Source organism: Rhineura floridana, chromosome 17 (assembly GCF_030035675.1).
Source record: "Rhineura floridana isolate rRhiFlo1 chromosome 17, rRhiFlo1.hap2, whole genome shotgun sequence".
NCBI classification, from domain to species: Eukaryota; Metazoa; Chordata; class Lepidosauria; order Squamata; family Rhineuridae; genus Rhineura; species Rhineura floridana.
In genome coordinates this window covers 25880063-25902549 of record NC_084496.1, presented here as the reverse complement: position 1 = coordinate 25902549, position 22487 = coordinate 25880063, and the positions used below count along the sequence as shown (strand labels likewise).

The window sequence follows — 22487 nt, the reverse complement described above, 5'->3', positions numbered from 1 at the left end:
ACAATAGATGGCAAATTTTCAGTTTCCTCCCGGATTTCTTGCCAGTCTTTAATCTAGTTTACAGCCACCACCAAATAAAAGCATGTGTCAGTTTAATTAGGCTGACGGGGTGGTGGTGGTGGTAATAAACCATTCCCCCCACTTTTAATAATAAGCTATCCTGCTCATACACAAAGCTCTCACAAGACTGTATTTTAAACAAATGAAGCAAAAATGCTTTTAGCCCTGTCTTGTCAGTAATCTGAACGTGCTACCCTTGCTCCCTGAATAAGCAACACAAGCAAACTTTCTGAATGTTCCATGGAAGGAAAAAAGGGCCATTATGGAAACAAAGCCAAGTAAAACAAAAAGTAAATTATTTAATGCAGTAACGATGTTAACCTCAAGATAAATCCACAACAGAATGAGATTTTTCCTTTCTTTGCAGAGAATATTTTTGAAATCACACAGTACTGAGAAGACATCATTTTAATTTTGCTCAATGTCCAGGTGAAACAGTCAGTTCTCTGCTTTCTGATTTTTTATTTTTTTTTAACACTCAGATCCTAAAGGTGGTTCACTTTAGCTTTTTTGTTTTTTTGTTGCTCTACATCAAAGTCGCAAGCAAATTGTGATTTTCAAGAATAACTGGATGGTTTGCTTCCTGATTCATCTTCCTGGGAGCCCATACTCTGTCAAGGAAGGAGAAAGTTGTTTAGTTAATACTATTTCCAAGAAGACAAGTACATGGAGAGTTAAGGCTTGCTTTTGTGCAGCTTAATGGAAACAATATAGTATCAGATGATTAAAATCAAGAAGTTAAATACATTTCTAGCATCCAGCAAAGATCCTCTACAGCAGCCTTCCCCAACCTATAGCCATCAAGATATTGCTGGACAACAACTCCCATCATCCCTGATCATTCATTCATTCATTCAATTTATATCCCGCCCTTCCTCCCAGAAGGGGCCCAGGGCAGCAAACAAAAACACTAAAAGCACTTTAAAATCTCAAAAACAAAAGACTTTAAAACATATTGAAACAAAACATCTTGAAAACATCCCTAAAAACAACTTTAAAAACAACTTAAAAGCAATTCCAGCATAGACACAGACTGGGATGTCTCTACTTAAAAGGCTTGTTGAAAGAGAAAGGTCTTCAGTAGGCACTGAAAAAATAACAGATGGCATCTGTCTAATATTTAAGGGGAGAGAATTCCAAAGTATAAGTGCCACAACACTAAAGGTCCGCTTCCTATGTTGTGCGGAACAGACTTCCTGATCGATGGTATCTGCAGGAGGCTCTCACCTGCAGAGTGCAGTGATTGACTGGGTATATAAGAGGTAAGACGATCTTTCAGGTATCCTGGTCTCAAGAAGCATAGGGATTTGTACACCAAAACTAGAACCTTGAACGTGGCCCAGTAGCTAAGGGCAGCCAGTGCCATTTTTTCAGCAGCAGGGCGACATGTTGGTGATACCCTGCCCCGGTGAGCAGCTGTGCTGCTGCATTTTGCACCAGCTGAAGCTTCTGGACCAACCTCAAAGGCAGCCCCACATAGAGCACATGACAGTTATCACCCTGGAGGTTACCAGTACATGGACAACAGTGGTCAGGCTATCCCGGTCCAGAAACGGCCACAACTGTCTTACAAGCTGAAACTGGTAAAAGGCACTCCTAGTCACTAAGGTCACTCGAGCCTCCAGTGACAAAGATGGATCCAGGAGCACCCCCAGACTACAAGCCTGCTATTTCAGAAGGAGTATGACCCCATCCAAAGCAGGCAACTGACCAATTATCCGAACTTGGGAACACCAACCCACAGCGCCTCCATCTTGCGAGGATTCAGACTCAGTTTACTGGCCCTCATCCATCCCACCATCAAGTCTATAAATTAGTCCAGGGCTTGCACAGCCTTTCCCAATTCAGATGTTATAGAGAAATGACACCTTGCTTCACATCTCCTGATGACCGCTCCCAAAGGCTTCATGTAGATGTTAAACAGCATTGGGAACAAGATGGTACCCTGCGGCACCCCACAGCACAACTACCAGGGGGCCGCAAGACAATCACCCAATGCTATGCTCTACAAACGACCCTGGAGATAGCATCGGAACCACTGTAAAACAGTGCCTCCAATACACATCTCACCAAGTCAGCCCACAAGAATATCATGGTCAATGGTATCAAAAGCTGCTGAGAGATCAAGTAAGAATAACAGGGTCGCACTCCCCCTATCCTTTTCCTAATAAGGGTCATCCATCAGGGCGACCAAGGCCAATTCAGTCCCATAACCAGGCCTGAACCCAGATTTGAATGGGTCATGATAATCTGTTTCATCCAAGAGTACTTGATCATTGGCAATGCTGGCTGGGACTAGAGACTGAAGGCCCAGGAAAATTTCCGGAAAAACACGTGTCCCCCCCCCCCCCTTTCCATTTTTTCAGAAAAACGGACAAACAAAAAAGGCTTCGGGGGAAAAAACACATTCTCCCTCACCCCCCCCCCAAAAAAATTCTGCTTTTTTTCCCTGGGCCTTCACATCTCTAGCTAAGGCTGATGGGAGTCCCCAAACCATCTAGAAGGGCCACAGGTTCCTCAGCCCTGCTCAAGACTATTTGTCATTTTAAGTTGCTGCCTTTCAAGTCCTGATTATATACCCAACAACAGAAGACTCCCCTCAGCCGCTTGCCCAACATGTTTCAATTCAGGAGGACCTTTCCATAACTAATAAAGTGAACCAATGTCTTAAAAAGGACAGCGAAGGCAATCCTGCATTCAAGACTATGTACAGGAGAGCGGTTGTAGGTCAAAAGGAACACAGGAAGCTGCCGTATACCAAGTCAGACCACTATCTATCTAGTTCAGTAGTGTTTACACTGATTGGCAGCGGCTCTCCAGGGTTTCAGGCAGGGGTCTCTCCCAGCCCTACCTGTAGATGCCGGGGATTGAACCTGGGACCTTCTGCATGCAAGCCTGGTGCTCTGCCACTGAGCTAAGTTCCTTCCCCAAATAGTAAAACACATGCTGTGTGTGCAGAACACTCCAGCCTCAAGCCCTGCAGGCAACTCCAGTTAACAGGATCAGGTGGCAAACAAGAGGAATTTATTTATTATTTGATTGATATCCCGCCCTTCCTCCCAGCAGGAGCCCAGGGCAGCAAACAAAAGCACTAAAAACCAGGGCTGTGGAGTGGGAAGCAATTTTGGGTGGAGTCGGAGTCAGTAGAAATGTACCGACTCCAACTTCAAAATAAATTTTGATTGACAATTTTTTAAAAATATAAATTCAAAATGTCAAAGAAGCTTCCCATGAAGTCAGCTGTAGTTGAGCATTTCACCATAACTCAAGATGGGAAACATTTTGTGTGTCAGTTTGACACAGGACCCAGACGAAGACAAATGCTGTGATGCCAAGATCAGCGCATATTCAGGCAGCGATAAAAATGCTCCTATGAGAGCTTCCAATTTAAAAAGACATTTACAGCCCTTTCCAGGGCTGTGGAGTTGGAAGCAATTTTGGGTGGAGTCGGAGTCGAAGGTTTGGCGTACCGACTCCACAGCCTTGCTAAAAACACTTTAAAACGTCATAAAGACAGACTTTAAAATATATTGACACAAAACATCTTTAAAAACATTTTTCAAAAAGCTTTAAAAACATTTATTTTTTAAAAAAGAAGGTTTAAAAACATATTAGAAAGCGATTCCAACGCAAACACAGATTGGGATAAGGTCTCCACTTAAAAGGCTTGTTGCAAGAGGAAGGAATAAGACCCAAAGGGCCGCTGCCAGTCAAAGGAGGCAGTGCAGGGCCAGCAGAGCCTGATCTGGTATAAGGAAGCGCCCTTTGTACGCAAGTGTGTTGTATGCTAAACCACCACCGTGTCTCTAGCTCTATAACACGTAGGGCTTCATTGGTGGTTTCACGTGTCCTTTCAGATTTCTGCTTTGCTTTGTTCCTGTGCTAGTGCTTTCCTTTTCTCCTCATCCACTCAGGTCTGGCCACGAGGTGAGAGATTCTGATCCTGCCTTCTTAAACAAGTATCGTTCCATGGGCTTTACCATGCGATTTTATTTTATTTTCTAAACACCATAATTGACTTAAGTAATTTCTTACTTATATTTTGGCCAAATGAAAACAGTGGTAATTTTTGGATAACAGAGCAAAGCCATCCCCCCCCCCAAAAAAGAGAAACATCCCCAGTAAAATAGAAAATAGCACCACTGGGCCTTATGTGTAAGGTAGAAATTGTTAGAGCCATACGACAATGGAACCAATTACCTAGAGAGGTAGTGAGCTCTCCAACACTGGAGGCATTCAAGAGGCAGCTGGACAGCCATCTGTCGGGAATGCTTTGATTTGGATTCCTGCATTGAGCAGGGGGTTGGACTTGATGGCCTTATAGGCCCCTTCCAACTCTACTATTCTATGATTCTATGAAGAGGAGGGGGTGGAAATGAAATAATCCCCATGTTAAGTAACAATGAACTGTTTTCTGATCATAAGGGGTGCTGGTTTTATAACATGATGAATGAAAAAAAGATATGTAAAAAAATAAGAACAATTACATATCTATTTTCTACAGTGCAGAAATTTCATTGTGTGTTTAGCATTTGGTTTGCACACATATAGCTTAAAAAGGCCACACAGAGCTTAATTCTGCCACTTACCTTCTGCACAAACTGAGGATTCACAGTGATCTCCTGATCCATGGCTTTCAGTCTCTCATCAAGCTCTATACATTTCAGCATCTAAGGAGGGTCATATTAGACAGGACAGCTACAGTTAGTTAGTCTAAGAATTAAAGCCATATTGTCAGGCCAGCGTTGGGATTCTTAGGCATGGGCACGTAAAGGCTCTTAGGAATCTAGACGCTAGCCATTTTAAACTATCCTCTTGCATGCAATTCACTTCAAGGCTCTCTCTCCCCAGTGAGGTTCTTCTGGCACTTTCATTGACATCTTTTCAGTGCCAGGGAAAAACTTCTCTGGCTTTTGACAGACCGAGATGATGATGTTTTTGTTATCAGTGTGCTGTGAAAGCTTCCTGAGAATGTTATGGGGGTTGTTTTGTTGTTTTTCTGGTATAATGTATTTATTTATGTTTTTAAATGTGTTGAACGTCACCTGGAGACCTTCAGGTAAAATTAATTATAACAGCAACAGCAGCAGCAGCAGCAACAATACTGCGTTATAGATTTGGGCATAGTTCCAAAGAAGTGTTTGCTGGTAAGAATCCAGACATCCGTGGGGTGGGGGCAGCAAGGAAAAAAGAAGAGGCCTGCTTATTGAATACGTTTGTTATCTTGCCTTTTTGCTGGCCCCAACAGAAAGTTACCACTGTACAAAGCCCCAATCAATACAAACGCGTAGCAATTAAAGACAAGGAAGGAATTTGGCCCCTCCCCTCTGCTGCTTCTACGGCAGGAAGAGACACAGCAGGTAGACTGGAACCTGTTGACAGATCCCTGGATGGTCTGCAGGAGACTGGCAAAGGTCCCTTGATGCCCAATTGCTTAACAATGGCAATCTGACCCCAGACACTACTTTGCACTGGGAAACTGGCAAATCTAAATTAATAAACAAATAAGAAGCCAGAAGCCTGACCACTCTTGTTCAGCAGCATCCTTGCCCTGCGATCAAAGTTTTCAAGATCCCAGTTTGAGCTATTCAGTCTCATTTTCCCTTCCATCTTTCCCCTCGCACGCACAGGCTACAGAGCTGCGATTTTTAATCCTTATTGCCTCATACCCACTGACTGGGCAGCCTTGTAAACAAGCCTACGAAAGTTATTACCCTGAACCTTCTATTTTTTTACACTCACCTGCTTTTTACTCATGGGGGGGGGGGCTATCGAAGGTGGGGTGATGGGCTCCGTGCCCCTTTGACAGCCCTTCTGATTAGTAAAAAGGAGATGAGTAAAAAAGTAAAAATTGCTAGAAGAGCAATGGGCTGCTGACGGAGAAGCAGAGTGCTCTGTCCCTTTTTTGCCACCCTGCTCACTCCCTTGGATGCAATTTACTGTTGCCCATGGTTGCATTAGGGCTGCAATCCTACATGCACATACCTGGGAGTAAGTTTCTGAGTGAACACGCACAGCCTGTGCAGTTTAACTCTCTCATGTCTAAAATACCAGAGCCTTGCCTTGTAGCTATAAGCAGAAACAATTTTAAGTGCCTGCTTTCCACCAATTCACTGCCTGAATTAATCCCAAGGACTTCAACAACGAGGCTGGAAGCAGATTCTGAGGCTTGTTCTACCCATGCAGCAGAATGAGGGTAAGGATAGATTGAACTATGCCACTTCAGACTGCAGACAGGCAGGCAGAAGGATCACATTTTTCAATTCTGTCCTGTACGTTAAAAACAAAACAAAAACACCTCCCTGCAATTAGAAAGCGAGCACAGCAGTGAATGGCGCCAGCTCTGTGGTGCACTAGGTGTTTCTTCGTTTTTCTAATTTGCAGGGAATTCATAACATGGAGGAGCATGTAGAAATGCTGTTTTCCCTACCAGCAATCTGAAGCAGCTCGGTCCCCTCGCTATCCTCTCATTGTGCTGCTCACATCAAGCACAACCAAGGTGAATGAGAAGGGCAATTTACCTCCTGATCAATGTTGTGAAGCATAGCTGGATTGTTGTATTTCTCAGGATTATCATGGAAACAAACCATACCATCTTTCTGGTTAATACTTGCAAAGATTTCACCATCTTCTATCTGAAAAAAAAAATTAAGTGTCTTATTGTTTGGGGCCACGATGACATGTTTGGTAACGTCAGTAACACCTCATCCAGGCAACAAATTCGACACTGTTCCTGTTTCAAGGTGCCTGTGTCACCCTACCGAGACCCTCCAAATGGCCCTATCTACCCTGCCACTTAACTCACAGGGGGAAGCCAGCTCTCTCTCACAGCCAGCAATGTGTGATCTCCAAAACAAGAAACTACTAACCTTTTTGGATCAATGCATTTCAATTTGTCAGTTAATGCTATCATTATAATGTTGCCTATCCTGGTAACATGAATTGTTGGGACTATTGAATATTACCATATTGTACTGATTGACAATGACTGCTTTCAATTGTCTCTAGTTCTAAGTATTTGTACTTGATTGCTCCTGAATATTGTGAGGCATGATAATTAAATATTTGTATTAGTCGGAAACCACTCTGAATGCAATATATGGGGGAAAGGGACATTCAAATAAACCTGATTTGACTAGACTTTTTGTTCATCAAAAGTCACATTCCTTACCATATGAAGGACATACTTTTCTGCTTCCTGAGGCCCCGATAGCTGCACTCTACTTGCCATGTCTTGTAACGACAGTGTTAAAAATGTCTGAAATTCAGAAGCAGAGAAAAACCATTAGAGATCTAAAAGCCCTTGTTTTCTGCAACCCCTTCCTCATTCCCATGGGGACTAGCATGCTGTTGAGTACACTAGAAACTATACCTTGCAGCACAAACGACAGAAGCCAGAATAATCAGAAGCCATGAGCATGATTTTGCCAGCAGGAGCCATTTTAGACTACTGCTTATGAAGCATCCATGTGAACCGGCCACAAAATTTTGCTGTATGATGGAAGACCTTCAGTAGGACACACCTGCGTAACATTCCCAAGGACTCATGAGAACACCCAGTGAATGGGTGCAAAACCTGTTCTGACCCACAGTCCTAAGTGCCTTACATGCAGAAGAGAGTATGCTAAATTTATTTATTGCACTTGTATACCGCACCATAGCCGAAGCCCTCTGGGCCATTTACAGCAATCAAAAACATTAAAACAAATATACAATTTAAAACACATATTTTAAAAACAATTTAAAACACAATTTTAAAATTTAAAACAATATAAAAACAATTTGAAACACAATTTTAAAATTTAAAACAATATAAAAACAATTTGAAACACATGCTAAAACGCCTGGGAGAAGAATGCCTCACCTTAGTTAGCCTCTGAATGTTCTTTTTATAGAGAGACGACAAGCATTGCTTCACCAAACCCATATTACTATCCCTGGTGAACGTCTCACTATGCTTGCTCACCAGATTTCGCAGCTCCAAGGGCTTATTGGTTGCATACACTTGCGCTAATTCATGGTAGGCATTGCTAAGTGGCTGCAATGAGGAAACAAAACAGATTTTAAAAGTGCAGAGAAGGGCAACTCAAAACACCAATGAGTCCATACACACACACAAATAAAAAGAAGCAGCAATCTCAAGAGCTGCCTTATTCCAAGGCCATCTAGCCCAGTGTTGCCTACTCTGACTGGAAGACACCTGCTATCATTTTCAGCTGGAGATGCTACGGATTGAACAAGGGACCTTGTCTGCAAAGATGGTTCTACTGCTATGCTACACCTTCTCTCCTAATAAACTGGAATGATTCTACTATTCCCCAAAACCTGCTCTTTACTTTTTAAAAAGCGGGAGAGAAAACACACAAGCCCAACTTCACAGCTTTGCCAGATTTTAAAAAAATAATTTGATTTTTGGAGTCTTACCTTAACGAACCTGCCCACTATCTGGGAGGTATACTTCGGCAGTTGCTGCACTTTGCCAAGTAGTATCAATGAAACTAGGATATGCTTTTTATAAGATTCCAACATAATATGACTGACTGCCATGGCGGGAGTCGTTATAGCCTGAGCAAAAGAAAGGGTAGGAAAGAAACAAAATAAGAAAGGAAATGAGAACCAGCACAAACAAGTAAACAAACAAAAATCTCCTCCTCCCATAGGCCACATCTGGATGCAATACTAAGCTATAAACCACGGTCAAGATTATCCTCAAGCTCTCCCACTTTGCTCCTCCAGTGGCGAAGCAACCCACAAAGCGGTTCTACTTGCAAACTGGCACTCATGCTTTCTTGTGCTCCAAACAAACCACAATCTGAACCCAGTGTTTGTTCTTAGGTTCCTAGCTGGGGTTTGCTTGGGGGAAACAAGCCATGAGAGCTGGGAACTCCTCAAGCACTGTCCTTTGTTTCTTCACTTTAATAGGTGTAAATAAGAGGGGATTCTATCCAATGCAGTATTTATTGATGCTTTTATTATTGTTTATGATGTTATTTTATTTTATTGTGTCTTGTATGTTGTAAGCCATCCTGATGTACTTGTATTAAAAGTATGGCTTATAAATACTTTAATAAATAAATGCACCCTTCCAGGCCTCTCTATCTGGCCTCAAAACTCTCCCCAGGCTACACCCCTCCCTGGCGCCACTTCACACCCCTGGTGATTGTGCCTGCTAGAACACGTCCTTGAGCTCCAATAATGCCTCTTGCTTGTCTGGATGGAGGACAGAGAGGGCTGTGCAAGTGTGTGTAGAAGCTAGCCTATTGTACAAAAGTAACATTGACATTGGTTGCTCTGTCTACTTTTGCCTCTAGCTTTGCCCACCACTGGCATGTGGTCCCTGGACAGCTGCCCAGAAAAGGAAATGGGGCTCTAGAGCTGAAAAAGGTTCCCTGCCCCTGCTGAGTATCAATCCATCTGTTAGGCACAACCATCTGTTAGGTGGAACGCCTGCAACGACAGGCTTGAAAATAGTTACTTGCCTATTCTGTTGTGGAGAGTAAGAATCACCTCTAGGTGAGGATGGAGGATTTTGTAAATTGAGTACGTTTATTTTTTATTTTTAAGCTCTTGCTGTGGCCAAAATGACTGGCAAAGTCTAGTAACTTTTTATACACTTATCTGCTTCCATCCCAAGTTAATCCCACCTGTGGCATAGAGAGCTCTCCAACACAGACTGGAAATAAAAGTTACCTGCTCATAGAAGTACAGCGCTCTTTCAAAGTTCTTGAGCCCAGTGTATATCATTCCACCATAGTAGTAGTAACATAGAAAGTGCTTTGCATCGTATGCCCCGTTCTCTTTACAAATATCCATCATGTCCACATCTAGATATGGGAGGGCAGGTTTAAAGCATTTTGCTAACAAGCAGAGCTAAAACAAAACAGGCCAGAGTTACAAAAGCCAGCCACTTGCACATGCAACCTTTGTTCAACATTTCAAATCAAATACTGTTTGAAGAACGGAGCTTTAATCGCACATCATGGCAAAACATAAGCAGCATTAATTTACAAAACCTCACAGAATGAAATGTTAGTAGTGTCTGTACAGTTCCCCTGCTCATGTGAAATAACCTTGTGTGAAATTCCCCCTAATGTGAAACAACCATAATAATTAGGACCTCTAGAGAAATCTGGACCATCAGATGGGTAGTCAGAGGGAGAGATTAGGGGGTGTTTCCAGCTGCATTTACAAAACTGTGAATGGCTTCATCAGAATGCTTGAATAACTGCAATTTCAGAAAAATGGGTTAACTTAGAAGGTGTTTTAGAACTTCCCACTTTCCCACCTTATAAGCCTGCAAAGTTCCATTGCTATTCATGGCTTTGCCAAAACATTGTAAGTATTGCACACCTAACCACCAAAGGACAGACACATTATACAAATGTGCATAAGCACCATTTGTTTAAATATGCTAGTTTTCCAATAAGGCTTTCTGTTTGTTTAAAGCATGGCATTCTAGATCCTCTGATTACCTCTTATCTCTGGAGCCAGACTGAAAGAGGGGTGGAACAAGCTCCTCAGTATATTGAAGTAACTTGATGGCAATTCACACAGCTACTCAAAGCCGCAAGGCATGCAGGTTAGGTTGCTGACAGCACAAAATGCCATCTGGAATACTTTATTGCTCTATGCAACCTTCTCCACTCCTGAGGTGAAAGCCACACTGGGAGACACCATGTCACTGTTGACCAACTGCCTGCTGTGACCAACCAGCTTTCGAAGGAGCTCTGGAGAGCTGTGGGAAAGGTCGCCGCTGCCCAGAAGTTCTGAAGCAGCACAGCAATTGGCAAACAATTTGATGGACGTTTATTTTTATTTCACCCTATTCACTGGAATATAAGGCTAGAACAGATCTTGAAGATGTTTTGTTAAAGCTTCCTGCACTGCAAGAACCCTTGAAACCAAAGTACTCAAACCACTAACCTTCTAGATCCCCTTACCTGGCATAGATCTGCATGTATTGAGGTCAGCTGGTTGGTATTCATCTGCATCTTGTCTATGGCTTGCCTGAGAATGCCAATTCCTCGCAGGGGCTGTCAGAAATGTGACAGGTCTCCATTAGTAAGTTTTCATAAGGACTCGTGGGAACACTTATAAATGAAGAACCACCAATAATTTTATTTATTTAATCTAATAATATTTCTGTATCGCTTACATAAACAAGAAATCTCAAAGCGGTTTACAAAACGTGAAATAACTGTTAAAACAGTTTAAAACAGAGAAATCAACATCACTGATAACAGGGCAAAAAGATACAGTCAGGGAAGGCTGAGCAAGCAAAGGAAGTTTTTATGAAATGGCAGAAGCGCTCAAGCACCGGAGCCTCCCGAATAACAGGGAGGAGGGCGCTCCAGAGTGTAGGCGCCACCATGAGGAAGGCCTGCTTCCATATTGCTGCCAGATGACACTCCAGAGTTTGCTACATTATCAACAAGGCCTCTTTGATGATCCTAGTGATCTACTAGGCCTGCATGGCAGCGATTCCCACACTTTTTTCCCCAGGACCTTTGATGGTCTTGCTGGACCACTTAAGGATTTTTTTGTGCCTGTACAAATTGTGATGCACTGTGTTAAGTGCAGTATGACAGCCAATTGTGTTTTTATTGCTCCTTTCATTTCTTGCATTATATCTTATTGTATTACAATTTCAACTTCATAGAATAGAAATAAATGAAGCAATAAAAACACAATTGAAAGTAAATATGAATATTTATTTATTATTTGATTTATATCCCACCCTTCCTCCCAGCAGGAGCCCAGGGCAGCAAACAAAAGCACTAAAAACACTTTAAAACGTCATAAAAACAGACTTTAAAATACATTAAAACAAAACAACTTTAAAAACATTTTTTAAAAAGCTTTGAAGATACCTTTAAAAAGGTTAAAAAACATATTAAAAAGCAATTCCAACACAGAAGCAGACTGGAATAAGGTCTCTACTTAAAAGGCTTGTTGAAAGAGGAAGGTCTTCAATAGGTGCTGAAAAGATAACAGAGATGGTGCCTGTCTAATATTTAAGGGGAGGGAGTTCCACAGGTTCAGTGCCGCCACACTAAAGGTCCGTTTCCTATGTTGTGCGGAATGGACCTCCTGATAAGATGGTATCTGCAGGAGGCCCTTGCCTGCAGAGCGCAGTGATTGACTGGGTATATAAGGGGTAAGACGGTCTTTCAGGTATCCTGGTCCCAAGCTGTATAGGGCTTTGTACACCAAAACTAGAACCTTGAACTTGGCCCAGTATATATTTAACATGGAATATTTAACATGGATATGACATGGACCACAGTTTGGGAGCCTCTGTGGTAGGGCAAGGTGGTCCTTTTGTATCCCAGTTACCAGAAACCCCGGGGAAACAGCCTGCCTGTCCCAAGGCTCCTTTCCCTTGGTCAGCATAATGATGCCCCCTTTGGTCTGAAAACAGCAAGGTCATATAGTGCAACTCAACCCTTCCCCTGGGGATGAAAAGTCACAGAGAAATGAACACACACATGCCAACAGGTGGGCCAAGAGAGAAGGTTACCGCATGAAGTTTGGGCAGAGTTAGTTCCCCAGAAAACAATGGCTAGCCCAGCAATCTGACAATCTAAACACCATGTATGGGCTTGTTTACCTGCTTCCGTTCCACCAGGGCGTTTGTTAACTGGTGACACAGGCCAGCAACTAGAGACAGTTAGGAAAGAAAGAAAAGAGAAGGAATGAGAACCCGCAAACAAGGAACGTGTCAAATGTGGGAAGACGCAAGACTGCTGAACCAACTCACAAGTGTCCGTTGCGTATCGAATGTGCTCCCCGTTACAAGTGCTGATAAAAAGCTGAACCTGCGAGAATAACGTTTCGAAGTCAGGGACGCTGGGCATAGAAAACTTCACAAACCTGAAAACGAAACAAGACACACATTTTGTCTGGTGCTTTCCCTTGAAATGTAAGGTGGATACAACTCTAAAAAGCTGCAGGAAAACATGACAGTAGTTAAACCCAGCTGCCGTCCCCAACCTGGTCACCTCCAGATATTGTGGACTACAGCTCCCATCAGCTGTGCTGGCTGGGGCTGATGGGAGCTGTAGTCCAACATATCTGGAGGGCACCAGGTTAGGGAAGGCTGGTTGATACACAGTCTCAAATCAAAAGACGAATATCACACCAAGTTTATGCTGCATGCCAGTCTGTTTTGAACATGATGGGATGGAAAGAAGTAAAGAGGGCTTACATGAGTAAGATTTGACATTATATAGGGAGGTTACCATCTTTTGTCCTAGATGCATGAACTGCCACGCTGCTGATGAAGAAAATTGTAAGATCATCTCAGTTGGCTGGTTAAGCAGAGGCTGGTCTCATTTTATGTGTACAAGAAATTGTTTCCTGAAATTGACCATTCTTTAACAATAAAGGAAGGTGAACACCTTTAATTGAAAGGCTGGATCAAGCCATGATTTGTTGTAGAAACAGCTTGTGGAACAAGCTGCAAGTCATGTCACAGACATGTTTCTCTGAAGTTGGGTTGTTTTCAAGTTTCTCTCACCTTTGTAGCTTGGCAAGAACCTGGGGTGGCGGGGCCAAAGAAACCATGGTTAAGCAGGGCTGTTAAAACAAGCCACAGTTCATAAGACAACAAACCATGGCTTCATGTTGTGATTTGATGCCAGAAAACAAATCATGGTTGGTGTACTGGGCTCAGATGTTCAGACAAGCCACACTTTAGCTAAATAAACCATGGCTCGGCATTATGTGGGAATCAGGCCCTAAGGTGGCTCTACCTTTGGATGGGAGACCACGTGAGATACCTCCGATTACACCAAATCAGTTCAAACTGTGGCTTTTTCTTAAGCCCTCAAACTTAAGATGTTTGAGATTCTTGTATTCCACTAAAGAAACTACCTCTTTGAAAAAAGAAAACCCAACATCCTTTATTCACAACGCATTTTGAGAAACTCAACAGGAGCTACATTTACAGCTGAGGCACTTGAATATGCTCACATTCTCTACTGACAGACAAAAAGTTTCCTGTCATCTGCCTAAGGCAAGGCAGGAAGCCTGCATGAACCTACTTCGGAATGAGAGCTGGCAGACCCTTTCAAAAGCGCCTCAGTGCATAGGCTTAGATTCATTAAGCCCCACTCGACCTTCAAAAAAGGTTACCCAACCAGCCTCACTGAACATATCACACATCAATACACAAATAAAAACATTATATTCACTTGAACTGTACAGTTGCTGACAACACTAAGGGGTTTCCACATATCATTGACAAAAAGGAGAGGGAAAATATCCACAGGTGCTGTGATTATGATTTATGCAGCACCACCAGCATCTGAGTATAAGAGGAAAGGTCCTTGCCCTAAGGAGCTTACAATCGAAAAATTCAACACAGGGTAAGTAAACAAAGCAAGGGAAGCAGAGGCAACCAGCCATTCTTGCTATAAGATTCACAGTGAACCAAGTGCAACCAGTTCCGTCTCATTTTCCTACCACAACTGTGCCTATATGTCTGTTGAGTGCACGGCCTGATACAGACTAGGAATGCCTCACAGAAAATTAATGCTCACTTGAATTCACATTGCCTAACGTTTCTTACAATGGAAATACAGCAATTAAGCAATCTTCATACAGAAGATATAAATACTCCCGTACAGCAAGGCCGTGCACCCTTTCAAACCTAGAGCAAAAAATTCAAATGAAGGAAAGCGTCACTCACAAGACAGCAAGAACTCCTAATGAGTGTTCTTGAACATCTAGGGCACCAAGCACCGTATCCAGGTGAGAGAGATTTTTTGCTAGCAGTTCTCCACTTTTGTTGATCAGTTCACAAAGCTGGGTCATTTGCCCTGAAATAGGAAAAGGGGCTGTTACACTTCAGTTCAGACAATAAGGATATAAAGGAATTCCTCCCAGTCACACCCTTATCAGCCCTCTGAAGTCACACCAAGCAGTAGGAACATAGGAGGCTGAATTCAACAGTCAGATCTTTGGTTCTTCTTGCTCACTACTGTTGACTCTGACTGGCAGCAGCTCTCCAGGGTTTCACAGAGGAGTCACGCCCAGTCCTCACCAGAGAAGCCAGGGCTTGAAGCTGCGACCGACTGCAAGCACAGCACGTGCCCTACCACTGAGCCATGGCCCATGAAATATTATCACAGATATACTTGCACAAAGTATTCCATTCCACTTATTTTGGGCATATCCCTTCTCCTCTGGGTTGGGAAGGAACCACCTATTTGTTAGGTGCTGTTACAGTCCAGAAAGAGCCAAAGAGAGGAGAGAAGGAGAGAAAAGAAGTGAGTGTTGGTCCTGCTAATGACCCTTAGCTATATTTTGAGTAAACCTGTTTGCATCTATTAGTTCTGTGTAAGTACACCCAGAGTGATGAAAAGACTCTTACTGAAGAGGAGCAATGATTCTTGCCAGGGCTGGAAGAATGTTCTCAAAAGAGCGGTTGCTGGCATGCTTATCGGGAATGTGGCAATGGTTGTTTCAACAGAGAGAGGTGTTTTAATAGGTGCTGCAGGTAACAGTGCTATCCTCCTTGGGTATTCTGCTGACACCATGTGAAAATGCCTCCCTCCCTGGTACTAAAGCAGTGCATCTCCTAACTCAACACCATCCACACCCCCATCATGACACCATCCAGAACTTCTAAGCTCAAAGCTCTGGGGAAGGAAGTGCAAGAGAAAGGGGGTATTAACTGTCCACCCCCTGTTCATACAATGCAATGCTATAAGATGTTGGAATAACCACTAGCTTAGCCAGCTTGAAAAAAGGATTAGATGGATTTATGGAGGGGGAGAGGTCCATCAATGAGTATTAGCTACAAGGAGCCTCCGCGTTCAGAAACAGTCTACCAAAGAATATTGGGAGAGGGCTGTTCCTTTCCCGCCCTCTTGAGGGCTTCCCAGAAGCATCTGGTTGGGCAGTGCAGGAAACAGGTCAATCCCACAGGGCTGTTCTTAGCCACAGAAATTTGGGTGAAGGGTCTATTGCTAATGAACTTCAGCCATTACTGGCAAGCTGTGTTTTTAAATTGTCCAGCAAGCTCCCAAAATAAGACCAGTGCAAGAATGCAACAAGGGAAGCCAGTGTGGTGTTCTCCAGATGCAATACAACTCCCATCATCCCAGACTATTGGGCATGCTGGCTGCAGCTGACAGAAGTTGAAGTTCAACAACAACTGGAGGGCACCACATTGGCTACCCCATCTACAAGCTTTTAAATAAGCAAAACTATCAGTCTGTGCAAGCTTATGTAGATTTGTCATCTATTCTGAATTTTGCTGCATCCTTGCAGAGACTTTAACTTTCAGATTAAAACAACAAAGTTGAGGGGGGAGGAAATTAAAAACTCCAGGACCAAAGCAATACCATGGACAGCACCACAGCTGAAATCCTAGGACACCTAGTGAAAAAAAATGTACAACTCTTTTCTCAGACAAAGCATTTATATAGACCGGGGTGGGCAAAAAGTAGGTTGGGATCTAGCGGCTGACCTCTGGGTGGCTTGCAGTGGAATAGTGAGCATTTTCAACTTACAACCATTTTTTCTTTTTAACTTTTTTCTTTTCCTTTTTTTAAAAAATTAATCTGTTACAATTTGTATGTTGAAATAACAAAATTAAAAAAACTTCCAAGCATTTCAATGATGGCACAAATGGTAAGTCTCTCTCACTGGCTGTTGAAATGAAGAAAATTTGGAGGGGAACTAGGAGTGGATTTTTATGTGAAAAGGCTGAGGGTTCCGTTCTAGTTTTAAAAAAAAATCCTGGGGAGAGCATATATTCAAGTGTATCTGCCCCACTGAGCCATATGCAAACATCTGGCTCCAGTTGGTGGATCTCAGGGATCTAGGGGGGAAAAGTCAATCCAACAAACCTGAAGTCTGCCTTTCCCCAATACAGACAACTGGTACTATACAATGTATGTATTAAAAAATAAAACATGAATCCAAGAAAACAGGGCTTATTTTTTTAAAATGCAAACATCCACACACCTAGAATTTTAGGAGCATGAAAACTTTTACACAACTCTGAGTATATTTAGGACCTACAAAGCCCAGTTTTGTTCAATATTCAAAACTGATGACCACAAATTTGAAGTATTTTTCTTGCCTAGTCAAAAAAAAATTTGGAAGCATTAGTGCCAGTTAACTTTAACAAAAGATAAGTAACTGTAAAATTTCTTTTTGCCCCAATTCACACTCTAAAACAGGGTGCACGTTAGTGTGTGCAACATCTTCAGTGATTAATTGTTGTAAACCGCCAGAGAGCTTTGGCGGTATACAAATGCAATAAATAAATAAATAAATCTGCTGAACTGGCAGCTGGTGTGACATTGGGATCCTAGAAGAAAATCTTATACTTTAGTGCTAAAAATTAATAACTGTGTGTTAGGTTTTAGAAACCCCTGTGCGGCCCATTCCAATGCTTTCAATCTCATACCAAGTTATGAATTCTAATACTGGAAATAAAAAGGATTGTGAGCTAAAGCAACCCTATAGGTTCAACCAAATAAATTACCATCATTCTCCTACAACACATTTTCTCAACTGCTTTGCCAAGTGCATAGAAGCTACCTTTAGACAGTGTGCCACAATGTACGTTTCAGACACTAGTAAGAAAAAAATCTATGCATGCAAGGCATAACTAACACTGGGGAGACCAAGCTGATCTTCTACAGCACTGGTTCCCAAACCTTCCCCCCACCCCATGGACCACTTGCTGTGGGTCTTGACAGACCACGTCACTGATTTTTCTGCCTGCTGTAGCAATTACATTATAAGCATTCTTCGCAGACACTGCAGACTATCTGAATGAAGCTTGTGGACTACTGGTGGTCCGCAGAACACATTTGGGAACCCCTGTCCTACAGCATGTGGAACAGACTCAGAGTTTCTGATTCAACTAAAAGCTTTTACAGTTAGATCAACACTATTAGCCCACATTGGGAGAATACAAGAGACATGCGCAAGATGCCACTAAAACTCTGAGTATCACGATTGGCAGGAATCAAAAAAGAGAATGACTGCATCAGTTGTCTTTTTTCTTCAAGACACACACTCTTTTCTTCCTGAAAGACAAAATAACAGAAACGCTTCTCTACACTAGCGATGACTAACTTGTGGCCTTCCAGCTGAAACTGGACTATATCCAATCATCCCTGACCAACAGGCCATGCTGGCAAAGGCTGACCAGAGTTGGAGTCCACCAATATCTGGAAGGCTGTAAGTTCCCCACCCCTTGCTCTGCACTGCTGTTTAAACCAAGCACATCAGTAAAATACATGCTCCCCAACACATCTCACCCCTCCTCACTGTCCTCCCCAAAATGATGGCACCCCTTTTCCAACTGCCACAACTGTCAATCTGAGTCTCAAAGAACTTGCAGGACAGTTCACCTCTGTTTCCTAATTAACCCTGAAAAACTCTATAGACTTAGGAAAGTGTAGGTATTCAGCTTTGCTCCTACACACATAGCATTGCACGCCTTATCCTTGGAAAACCTTGATTAAGCAACTGCCGAGCAAATGCAGAAATAAGTTTTGAACAGCAAGCAAGAATAGAGCTGTGTTAGAGTAGAGCTTGCTTGCTGGCTTGCTTTGATGCCCTCCCGCTGCCTTGTCTGCAGACCCAAACCTTTAAATAACAAATGGTAGTGGGGTTTTCCACATGCTCTATAAACTTGATATAAGGGGCCTCTGGCAAGATGGCCATTTGGGCCTTGCCTCTATCCATTCTTCCTTGTTTCCCCCTGTGCCTTGAAGCCCCACTCTGAATGGGTACATGGTGCCATCTCTCTCCCTCCAGATTCAAAGCCTTCCTCAAAAGGCACCTCCTCAAGGTTTGTGTCTCAAAAACAGATCCAAGGATTTGTAACTGCTCACATTCTCTCCTTGCTACCCTCCTCTCTCCAAGATTCCTTTCCCACTGTCAAAATGTTTAGACTGCAAGGTCCTTGTGGGGCAGGAATCTCTGCACTTCTTAATATGACTCTTCAAAGCACCAGGTTTTCACATGTGTATCCTTCTTTGCCCTGGAACACATTATCACAGCTTTGTATTTAAGCTTGGGGTGGGGAATCTTTGGCCCTCCAGATGTTGCTGAACTATAACTTCCATCATCCCTGGCCATTGGCCACGATTGCTGGGGTTGATGGGAGCTGCAGCTCAGCAAAATCTGGAAGGCCAAAGGTTCTCCATTCCTGATGTAAGCACTAGCCTGATACCCGTATCAAATAAGGAATTATGTGCAGGCGAGGGAGAGGTTGGCCAAAGAAAGATGGAATGCCCCATCATTCCTCTGCACCAAAGATACAAACCAAGCAACCTTCCAGAGAGGGGAAGCCACCTCCCCTGTGCCCAGTCTAGAAATCCAGGCTGCCGAAGGAGGAACAGAGGCGTGTATTCAACTAAGTTCAGAGCAGATCCACAGAAATTAATGAACCTAATTTCGTCCTATCTATTACCTTCAGTGGGTCTACTCTTGAGTAGGACTTGTACTGAAAACCACCCAGAGATCTCCATCCCTTTTTTGTGGTCCCCAGCAAGCTAGAAAAGTTTTTTTATGGGTAGTCATGCCAGTGGGCTTGTTTACAAGGTTGCATTAATCACCATTGTTTCTTACTACAGCATCATCATGAGAGCATAAGAAAACACCTGCTAGATCAGACCAAAGACCCATTTAGTCCAGCATCTGGCTTCCCACAGCAGCCAACCAGATAGGATGGCCAACCTCTGAGACACAAGCAGGATATGAGCACAACATGCTCATATCTTCCCTGTACCTGATATTCAGAGGCAAAGTGCTTCAGACACTGGAGATAACATAATGCTATCTTGTGACAGCAAATTAACTATGCACTATGTGAAAAAAACCCTTCCTTTTATCTGTCTTGAATCTTCCAACGTTCCAGTTTATTAGAAGACCCCAAGTTCTAGAATTTATGAGTGGGAGAAAAACGTCTCCCCATACACTTTCTCAACGCCATGAATAACCTTAAAACCTCAATACCATGTGCCTCCCCAGTTGCCTTTTTTTCTTAACTAAAAAGCCCCAAATGTTGTAACATTTCCTTACTGGGGGGCTTCTTCAGCCCCTTGATCATTTTGGTTGCCCCTTCCTGCCCCCTTTACAGCTATACAATATCCTATCTTGAGATGCAGAGATCAGAACCATACACAATATTGTGATTTTTATGTCTCTTTATCTCTCTATTTCTTACAATAAAGGATAGCTTTGGTCTGGATGTGCATTTTTAGGTTTCATACTGCTCAGACATAATTTCAGGGCAGCACTCCATTGTCTCCAGCAAAAGATCAGGGTCCCAACAGACACATTTAATAACATGCTGCTGCCCATTCAGGGCGCCAATAGTGGTTAGATTGTTGAACTGGGACCTGGGCGACCAGGGTTCAAATCCCAAATCAGCCATGAAGCTTGCTGGGTGACGTTTGGTCAGTCACAGTCTGTCAGCATAACCTCACAGCGTTGTTGTAAGGGTAAAATGGAGAGGGAGAAGAGCCATGTACTCCACCTTGAGCTCTTTAGAGAAAAGGTGGGATATAATAATGGCAATAACAATAATAATAATAAAATAATGATGATGATGATGATGATCTTTCCTATCCTTTTTGAAGTGCAGCGACCAGAACTGCATACAGCGTATTCCAAGTGCGGTCACACTGTCAATTTATCTAAGGCTGCATTCACACTATGGGTTGAATTCAACTAAGTTCTATTGAGAGTAGACTCACTAAAATTAATGAACCTAAATTAGTCATGCCCATTAACTTCAATGGGTCTATTCTGAGCGGGACTAGCACCCTATACCTTGAAAGCATTCAACTTCCCCCAAAGAATCCCAAGAACTGTAGTTTGTTATGGGTGCTGGTAAGTTCTGTGAGGGGTAAATTACAGTTCCCATAATAACGGGGGGGGGTTGAATGTGCTTCGGAGGTATGGGGTTTAAAGCCTAAAATCATGAATAAGCAAAAATAAAAGTGGGGTGGGGTAGCTGTAAGGCCCTGACAATCCTAAACGCATAAGTGAGGGAGCCAGCGGTACACGGGGTGTACCAGAAGATGCGCAGCCAGGCACCCCCATTCCCCCCCAAAGGGCCTGCGAGGCAGCCAGTGAGCTGCTCCACGGGGTGGGGGTGGGGTCTGGCCTTGGCCCCCCACACCCCACGCTTGGCCTCTGCCTCATCCCGGTCCTCCTTCGCTGTCGGCTACAGGGGCACCCACCCACGTGCGGCCCTCGCCCGACCAGGGCCGGCCCTCGACCGGCTTCCCTCCTGACTCCCCCTACCCCGGCGTCGCCTCTCAGCCCAGCCCAGCCCGGCAGTCACCTTGGGCCGAGAGCTGCCTGACGCTGTTGACGAACTGCTCCAGGGCGGACGCCATCTTGGCGGCTCTCGGGAGGCGCGGGGCTTGAGGGAGCGGGCCCCGAGCCGGGGAGCGGGGAAAGGAAGTCGCCTCTTCGGGCTCCTGCCGCAGCCGCAGCGACGCCGCCCGCGCCGGGCCAATCAGACGCCGCCTCAGACGGGCCGCGGGGGGCCGCGCTCCTCGGGCGTCATTTCCGGCGCCGCGCGCGCCCGCTCACGCGGCCCTTCGCAAGGCCGTTGCCATGGGGACTGCCTCTCCAGGCCCTCAACCCGGAAGTCACCCTCCCGGTGGTGTAAACAGAAGCGGTCTCCAAGTCACCCTGCTTTCCCTCCTCTCACAACTCTCTCTCACTCCCTCTTCCCCTCGCTGTGACTCGGCAACAGCCTTGCTGAGGGGTGGAGCGAGAAGAGGGTGGCTTCTCCAGCCTGCCACCACCCCCAACCTCCCTTTTATTTGCTTTCCAATTAGCGTCATCAAGAAGCACCAGAAACATAACAAAGAGTCTTGGGGTTGCCACAAAACTCTTTGTTGCCTTTGCTGCAACCGGTAGTGCAGTGGCAAATTCAGAAGTGCAGGGTCCCTTCATTGGTAGTCACAGCCACACACCCTCCTTTCTCTTTTTTGCTGCTGGGTGGAGAATTAGGTCCTTCTTAATGCATTCAACCACAACAATAGGCATTCCTAGGAGCTAATAAGCATGAAAGGGGAATGTGTTAGCTTCCGGGAAGAGTCTTCTCAGTGGCTGACTCATCTCCTTTCACTCTGATTGGCTCCAATCAGCAGGAAAGGTCAAGCATGTTGGAAAATTCTTCTCGGTGGCCAACATGCTCCCCTTTCATGCTGCTTGACTTGTAAGATACTGGAGACGGGGACCCTGCTCCCAAAGAAGTAAGGGGTTTAAGGCCCCCTGGGACCCTGGAAAGCTACAACAGATAACGCGCTTGGGGGGGGGAAATACAGTATGAATACACTGTGAACCCAGCCTGGTTGCTAAGGTCCAACCTGATGTCTGGCGTGATGTGATGTCACATGCACATTATTCTTGGCAGCACCCCAGCGGAG

General features: G+C 44.0%; 1 protein-coding gene across 1 annotated transcript; it reads right to left on the bottom strand.

The window, feature by feature from the left end:
- Window positions 1-339: 339 nt before the first annotated feature.
- On the bottom strand, window positions 340-21768 carry COPS3 (COP9 signalosome subunit 3). Its single transcript, XM_061600423.1, has 12 exons — window positions 21389-21768; window positions 14753-14882; window positions 12821-12933; window positions 12671-12720; window positions 11001-11093; window positions 9751-9930; window positions 8485-8625; window positions 7925-8098; window positions 7232-7318; window positions 6582-6695; window positions 4650-4730; window positions 340-671 (listed from the first exon to the last, which is right to left on the bottom strand). Exons 1-12 carry the CDS (start codon window positions 21441-21443, stop codon window positions 618-620), a joined length of 1272 nt encoding a protein of 423 aa, XP_061456407.1. The 5' UTR covers window positions 21444-21768; the 3' UTR covers window positions 340-617.
- Window positions 21769-22487: the final 719 nt, after the last annotated feature.

Excerpts from the sequence above, each read along its gene's own strand:
- COPS3 (XM_061600423.1), bottom strand. The coding sequence starts at position 21,443 with ATGGCGTCCGCCCTGGAGCAGTTCGTCAACAGCGTCAGGCAGCTCTCG. Across the intron at positions 11,094-12,670 it reads CCCTGGTGGAACGGAAGCAG|CCCCTGCGAGGAATTGGCAT; the intron begins GTAAACAAGCCC and ends CATTTCTGACAG. Across the intron at positions 4,731-6,581 it reads TTCACAACATTGATCAGGAG|ATGCTGAAATGTATAGAGCT; the intron begins GTAAATTGCCCT and ends GACCCTCCTTAG.